Here is an 8,169-nt window from a genome sequence, read left to right as displayed (position 1 = left end):
CACACACACACACACACACACACACACACACACACACACACACACACCTTCCAGGGCACAAATAAGCAGACCCCCATGCATCACAAACAAAATGTAAATGAGGTCCTCCAAGGTCCCAAAGGGAGCCAAGGCAGATCTACTTACAAGCATTAGTCACAGAAAAACTATTGGAGGAATCCAAGTGGTCTACGTGGTAATTCAAGTGGAAGGGCTTCTCGGTAGTGTTCTGGTTGGTGTTGTATAACTGCACAGCAAAGCGGAAAGCACTGTGCTCCTGCACCGTGTTTCTCATGAAAAGTCCACCTAGAAGCAAAGGCAATAGAAATTTGGCTTGTGTGCCAACCCCCCTCCCCATACTTCAGAATGAGTTAGAAAGTAGCAAGTGTTAGATACCAGGCACCTCTGTGTTACTGCGAAGCTCCATAGAGGATTGATTTTTCAACCTGTGTGTCTTTCAAGACTTGTAAACTCTAATTTCCACTGTGAAAAATCTGGATTTTCTACACTGAGGAAACTAAAGAGAATGGAGGAAGGAGAGAAGGGGATGCTGTAGGGTCGGATGAAGGAACTGAAAATGGGACTTGGTTCTTTCTTAAGCTAGAGCCTGGCCCCAAGCCCTGACTCCAGCCCCACCCCCACCCTTATCCCCACAGCTGGTTCATTTTTTGGGGGGTGGGGGGAGATACAGGGATAGGGTGAGAAGAAAAACATTCATTCTGGTTGCTGTCCCAACTTTCCCCCATAACAATACAGGGGGGTAGATCAATAAAAGCAACAATTCTAACTTCTCTACTTGTAAATACAGACAGAGGCGGGGAGAACTCCCTTCCGGCTACTGGAGCTAGTCTCCAGACAGACACAGCAGCAATTCATGAATCCCTGGTCTGCGTGACTTCCCTGCTTGCCCGACTCGACTCGTTGTATCACCCCCACTTCCTACCCCATCCTCCATTCACCCAGCTACTTCCTTGGTCTGGGGGATTCAAAGTGGGTTCCATCTCCTTTAACACTTGTCTGTCTCACTGGAGCCAGAGACGCAGGACAAGGCGACCTGGGCCCGGGTTATGCGTCCTGGAGCAGCCAGACAGGCAGTATCACCCTGGGACAACTTCCAGCGGCTGCAAGCATGCAGTGGCAAAGTCCAGAACAGCGAGCTGAAAAGCCGCGACTCAGCCTCTTGCAGCATCCCAACCTCCAGCCTGACTCCTTTGCTCCGTGGTCAGCTCAGAAAACCTGGCCATCTACCCGCATTAGCCCCAAGAGATCCCCTCTCTCATTTCGGATGATCCCCATACTAGTCAGCTCCTCGCAGCTCAGGTCCCCAAGATTTCTACTCAGTCTCCCATCCTTAGTCACTGTCCCCAAGCAATGTAGAATAAGGACTCGCATTGCGATAGCCCCCAGCCCCACTAGGGCAGTGGGTTTCAGATGCAGAAGAGCCTGGCCCCCTCTGGCTGGCTCTGAAGAGCTTACCTATGCTGATGGTGTTGGGGAATCCTCCATGAGAATGACCCAAAAGCCTCAGGACTAAAAAGAAGACCGCCCGGAGCACGCTTTGCCCCATTTTCTTCTGCTTGGTGGTGCTACGCCTAAAACGAAGCTGACAAGAGCATGGGCGCAACTCAGGAGTCGTCAAAATAATAATAGAAAAAGAAAAAGAATTCGCCGGCTCTTACACCCCCTCCCCTCAACTTGCTCTCGCTCGCTCACTCTTCCTTTCCACCTCACACTAATCCTCCTCCACCACCGCCTCCTCCTCTTCTCTCCCTCTTCTCTGTCTCTCTGTTTCTCTCTCTCTCTCTCTCTCTCTCTCTCTCTCTCTCTCTCTCTCTGTCTCTCTCCCTCCTCCCAGGATCTCTCAAACCCTTCCCCGCCTCTCCCCACCTCACTTCTGTCTTCACACCAATCTGGAAGGCTGGTTCATTGGCTGCAAGCTGGGTTCCCCAAAGCGATTTCTTTGAGAGAGAGAGAGGCAGAGACAGAGAGAGACAGAGAGTGCGGAGAGACAGACAGATGGAGAAAATGAAAACCGGAGCGAAAACAAAACAGCGAAAAACAAAAACGAAAAAAAATTGGGAAGAGATAAAGAAATAAGGAAGAAATTATAAAGAAAAGCAAAAGGGCTCCACCGCCCCCGAAGATGGTGGCTTTAAAGAGGGGCAAAGAAGAAAAGAGCTAAAAGCCTCAAAGGCTCAGCTCCGGTGAATTGGGTTCTTCCAATTGGGCCGGTAGGGGGATATTGATCAAAGTTGATCTGACGTGGAATTAAAGCCGCAAACCGCTTAGCTCCACTGCAAATGCAGCTCTGGACTGCAAAGCCTAGGCGCTGGCGTTTGTCAACACGGGAGATGGGATCAACAGAAATACACCAGTCTTCACGTGGACCAGACTTTCAACTGCAACCAGTTTCCTCTTTTTAAAAAGCTGCATTGTCTCTACATTTGTCTGCATGTCTTAAAGATGAGGGGTCTTGAGGGATGGTTAGTGGTTACTCTTGAGTCTTTGTGAAGAGACTCAGAAAAGCAGTTCCCATCACAATGCACCCTAAGATGCTGCGCATGCCTGGTCTCTGCCGCTCAGATCAGCTTTTACAGCAGAGAGAGATTGAGGACAAGTGAACAACCCCCACCCGCATTCCCCCATCCCCGCAGCTTTGGGAGGTGTGTCTCCCCCTATACCCAAGTGCTGAGGCAGGTTTGCCAGCTGCGGGGGCTGTGACTGCTGACTGCTTTGGAAGGTATAGGAAAATAGTATGGGTATGGAGGTGGGAGCTAAAAGGTTAATGAAAAGGACGCTCAGTCCTGCAGACCAAGGAGAGAAGTGTGGGAGTCAACTGGGATGGGGGTGGGGATTGAAAATTAAGGCTGGAGGAAACTGTCCCTAGCTGCTTTGCTCCTTTTATGTTGACTTTAGATGTATCAGCTATTCCCTCACCCCACTGAGTGCAGACTTCAGAGACTACCATTCTCCCCAAACTCTACTGCCTTTCTCCAATCTAAGAAGAAAAAAGAACATAGGAACTCCTACAGTTCACCCTGGGTCTTGGTGAGGAGTAGCCTTCTTGAGAGCATCTTGTGTATGATCCTCTTGCCCTGTATTATTTTCCATAGCCTTATTACCCTCTTTGGACAAAAGAATATCTTCTGTCACATCTTTCATTCCTTCCTTATAGCTACTCTGTAAACTACAGATTTTTATCCTCTCTAAATCTTCAGTTTTTCTTTTCTAATTTTCTTCTGGACTGAGCGGATCAAATGAGCCTTTGTGCCACAATAAAGCAAAATAATATAAATGGGGCCAGGGATGAGGGACAGGGGACCTATACTTATTACTCCAGATCTTTGACTTTAGCAATGCATTCACTGGAGCTGAGAATAAGTGGCCTCAAATCCCTGTGGCAACCAGAAAAGTTGTTCTCTCAGCTCTTCCCACATTGCCAACAATTCTGACAATGCTTGATCTCTAACTCCACTATTCTTCTATCTCCATTTTGACAGTCCATTGTTGGAGGGAAGAAAAAGCTTCGGATCTGGCAGACTCCTTCCAGTGAAAGGAACATTGGAAGCATAGGGTTAGCAGAGATGAGGTTGAGTATCCCTTGACAAATGTAGTGTGTGATCCAATATCATTGGGGATCATAAGCCCAGGACATGGGTTCAAATCTAATCTCCATCACATATAGGTGGTATGTAACCTTGACGAACTTCAGGAGTCTACAACCTAGTGTTTTTGTCTTCAAAATGGGATCATTACTTTTTCTTTCTTTGTAAGGCTATTTTAAGAATAAATAATGGTTGTAAAAGCTATCTAACTCACAGAAGACTCAATGAATGGTAATTTCCAAACTCACTTCTCTTTCTCACCTTGCAAATTGCTCTCAAAAACCTCAAGTGTTGCCATCTGTCCTCTACCACAACATCAGGTTATTCTCCAGCATTTTCGCCATTGGTCCACAGCAAAATCTTCCCATATTAGCTCTACAGCTGTCCCTGGAGATAAGAAAGAATCTGGTAGGCGAATCTTTACTAAAGTTTTAATGGCAGTCAGTGACAATTTAATACTAAGGTGCCACATTTAGAGAACCCACTTCCTTGTGTCACTCTATGCCATCTATCTATCTATCTATCTATCTATCTATCTATCTATCTATCTATCTATCTATCTATCTATCTATCTATGAGTTAAAATAGTTGGTATTTTAGTAAGAACTTTGAATGCCATGACCCAAAGGAATAACTCCAGTGAGTAGTTTTCAGTTTGGGTAGGTGGATAATATATTTCATGTTGAGGAGTAGTTAGTTGGTAGCTTTTAGCACACCTCACTTTACCCCTAAAATCATCAAGGTCCCTATCAATGCTTGGGCAACCATGAGAAAATTTGGAAGAAGAGATTTGTGGTCATCTCTACTGTCATTTGACATGAAGAATATTCTGAGTAAGCCAGGAACAAAAGATATGAGAAAGGGGTACCCTCCAGTGCCTCTGCATTGGCAAATCTATCTTCCATCAATGTCATAACCCTGAATGATGCCCATCTCTTCTCTTTTCATCACTCCTATTTACCCTTCTCCTTTCTTTCATCTTTAAATGCTGCTCTCAGTGGCAGCTGTTGTTCTAGTCTCATCTGAGCCAAGTGAGGTGAGCACAGTGGTAGATGCATATTGCTATTTGTTAAAGGCTTGTGATTTCTTTAGATATCAATGAGATTCAGGTATCATGTGATTTCTTTAGATATCAACCCTTTGTTCAAGGGAGCAGTAAGACACTTTTGGAACATCATGATTCATTTTCCAATGCAAGGAGGAAGATGATATTAGTAGTTCCATAGCCAGAAGAAATCACCAACAAAGACTCACATCTAACTGTCCTTTTGTAGCAAACAAGTATTGTGAGTACATTCAGAATTACGTGCTTGTTTTATGATTTGCAACATAATTTTAAGCTGGCTGTGAAATACAGATTAAGTAGTAAAAACAAAACAGAACAAAGCAACAACACAAACACAAACACCCTCCCCCAGCCCAGTTGATTGCAGTTCTTATTAAAATGTGAAGAGTACTTCTTTTCATGAGATTTATAGTTCACTAAAGCTTGGGATAGTTACATTTGGATAAGCAGAAAGAAATGTTGACTGGTAGGGCTTGGGGTGATAGAGCTATATATTAAGCCTCATTTCTTGCTAACTTGATATCTACCAAATAAAAATAGCAACAGGAATCATCCTGATTCATTAGTGGTTTACTTCTATACCTTTTAAAGCTAATGAAAACAAGATATTTTTCTTTTGCTCCATGGGAGGATAATTTTCCTGTCATTTGATTTGAAACTTCAATTTCTTCAACAAACACTTATTGACCACCTACCTGGTTTATGACAGGCTATGCTAATCAACAGGGACAGAAGAGCATGAGAATTTTGATTTCAATGAATTTTTAACTTTAGAGCAGATGTATTCACTGGCAATGACAATGCAATATGCTAAGTGATCTGAAAATGGTATGTACTAGGTTCCATGACAGTACACAGGGGGATGTTTGCATATGGGAAATCAAGTTTCCCTTTTAATTTTGATCCAGTCCCAACCCACTACAAAATCCCAATAGAAAAAGGTGGTGTCTAAGTTTTCTTACTGCTCTTATGTTATATAGTCCTGAACTTCCATGAGCTGGGATTGTTCCAAGATCTGAAATATTGTCCAAATTTTAGCTATATGCTAGTCAAACGACAAAGTTAAAAACAACTGAATTTTTATGGCTATTTCTTGAATTTCTATATCTAGGTGATTTTTGTTTGTTTACTTGCTTGCTTGCTTTTTTTTTTCCAGAAGACTAGAGGTTTAAGCCACATCTGAAGCTTTATTGGGTTAGATATGACACATAAACAGCCTTGGACCTATTATTTGATTTCTCTATCATCTTATCTTTTCTATGATATAAAATCTCTGGAAAATTTGTTGGCATTCTGTAGTGTGGGTAAACTTTGCTGTGGCTGAAATGGCTGAAATGGGCTAAGCTAGAGTTTCTTATAAGAGTATACCTGTGTGTCAGGAGACAAGTCTTTTAAATTGGGGTTTAATGTGTCCAGAAGTGGAACTATAACAGCTTCCCTAAAAGGCATTCAATATCTAGTGATCAGTATTCAAGGGAATAATAGTGTATCAGAAATATTCTCAGAATGGTTTGATTTTTATACATTGCATAAGTGTTTAGAGGTTGAATTTTGCCCTGAAGGCATGTTTAGGAGTTTTTTTGGGATGCAGAATTTGAAGTGATCGTTTACTTTTAATATCCCTCATCTCTCACTTTCCTCCTCACTATAAACACTTTTCACAGCACATTCTTTAAGAATCCTTGGAGCCAGTGACCATACATTGACCCTTTCATCTCCTGTATCATTTAGGATGCTTCATGCTGCAGGCAAACACACATTTCTAAAACGCATATAACCAATAATAGAGATGCATTGACTCATACACCTGAAAGGCCAAGAAGTACAGCTAGCTTTACAATCGATTTGACTCTGTAGTTCAACAATTTGATGCAGGATCTCCTTTTACCCTGACTTCCTTTCTGTTTCTTGCATGAAGGCAAAATGGCTGGAAAATTCTTTGGTTTCATATCTGTGTCACATCCTCTTGTTTTATGCTCATACAAAATACCGTGACTATTCGGGATCCAATTCTACAGTGGAATAATGCCACATTCAGTTCTAAATTACCAGTCTCAGTCAGCATGGTCTGTGTGTGTGCGTGTGCTTGTGTGTGTGTGTCCATGTGATGACTCTGTCCCATTCACAGGGCTTAATATAGAGTCACTTCTCTGCTTCCAAACCAACTCATGTGATTGACACAGGGTTGAGGTAAAAAAAAATATGGAGTCTAGGAAATACCTACAATACCTCCTAAAATGTATCTTTTTATTGATTTGCTCCCTGACCAATGTGAACAGTAATAATATTCTGGAAATATTAGAGGGAACTGACAACTTGCTTTAGTCTAGTATTTGGTGTGTTACTGTTTGATAGTTTACTGATTAGATCTGAGAGATTCATGGTACATTGAGAGTTCAAGATGAGAAACTTATAAAGAAATAATTCCTATTTTACAAAGTATCATGGTAAATAGAAGCCCATAGACAATGTAAGTAAATAATCAGAGAAGTTAAGTGATTCCCCCAAAGGTCAGATAGCTGAATGGTGAAGAATAAATCTCTTATCCCTCTAAGGCTTTATCCAGCAGACCAGAGTCTTCTTCATGCTGTGAGACTGAGTATGTGAGAAAATTGAATTATAACAAAAATATTCTGCTGGGATGGGCACATCTTAAGAAGTATTTATCCCCTGGTGGGTTCTGAATGGGTTTGAAAACTGCAGATGGAAATCACATGGCTACAGGATTCCCACTTCTCAAAAAGTGACATTCATATAAGCTGCAACATCTCTCTGAGGGGAAGTGTTAATTTATTGTGAATTATTCCAGGTTACCTCCCATAGATAATACTGTTGACATTTTTATTAATGTACACCTTTTCACTCCTCTGGGAAGGTTAAAAATTGTTACTAGAAAACACCCCAAGCAAATCGGCGGCGGGGGGGAGGGAATTAACCCCTTACTCCAAAGTAGCTTGACCTGCCAGATCTACTTTGGAAAAGGTTGCATTTAGAAATGCTAGAAAAAAATTCTGGGCCCCAATTGTTTTAGAATTTATTGTTTAATTGAACTGGAAAAGCTTTTGGTTATTCGATGAATTCTGAAACTCATACTATCTGCATACTAAAGAAGTGAGCACATAACATCAGCTGAGGGATATAGACTTTTCCTACTTGTATATGTGCTGTGCAGGAAGTAGTAATAGGATTGGGATAGTGAAAACACTCATGTTAGATCAAGTAACTACTATTAACTAGTCACCCTTCCCAAGCCTGAACATTTATCATGATATTATTACTGGCAGCTTATTTCTTATCCTCTCATGTGATCATGTGACTTTCCCATTGGTCTTCTTAATGGGAAGATTAACAGTATACCAATTCCTACTTTTCTCCTTTCTGCATTTCTGCTTGTCATCGTCCTCTTTGGTCAGTGTCATGATCAGTACCAGCTAGTTTGTTGCCCAAGTAAGATGAAAGATCTATGGGAAAGAGCCACTACAGTTGACTCATAGGCCTGCC

The 8,169-nt window shown here is 42.2% G+C and overlaps 1 protein-coding gene across 3 annotated transcripts in view; it reads right to left on the bottom strand.

The window, feature by feature from the left end:
- The window catches only part of Gria3 (glutamate ionotropic receptor AMPA type subunit 3), a 359,624-nt gene extending 357,862 nt beyond the window's left edge, over positions 1–1,762 (bottom strand). For all 3 annotated transcript variants that reach the window (XM_055612175.1, XM_055612176.1, XM_055612174.1), the window contains exons 1-2: positions 1,474–1,762; positions 145–303 (exon numbers count right to left, since the gene is read on the bottom strand). In XM_055612175.1, coding sequence (XP_055468150.1) covers positions 145–303; positions 1,474–1,564 — 250 coding nt within the window. In that variant the 5' untranslated portion in view covers positions 1,565–1,762. The remainder of the gene's footprint in view (positions 1–144; positions 304–1,473) is intronic.
- Positions 1,763–8,169: the final 6,407 nt, after the last annotated feature.

The sequence above is a fragment of the Psammomys obesus genome, unplaced genomic scaffold, assembly GCF_907164565.1.
Source record: "Psammomys obesus unplaced genomic scaffold, mPsaObe1.curated_primary_1811, whole genome shotgun sequence".
Classification (NCBI taxonomy): Eukaryota; Metazoa; Chordata; class Mammalia; order Rodentia; family Muridae; genus Psammomys; species Psammomys obesus.
Note: the sequence above shows the minus strand (reverse complement) of the source record. Positions and strands in the feature narration are given on the sequence as shown.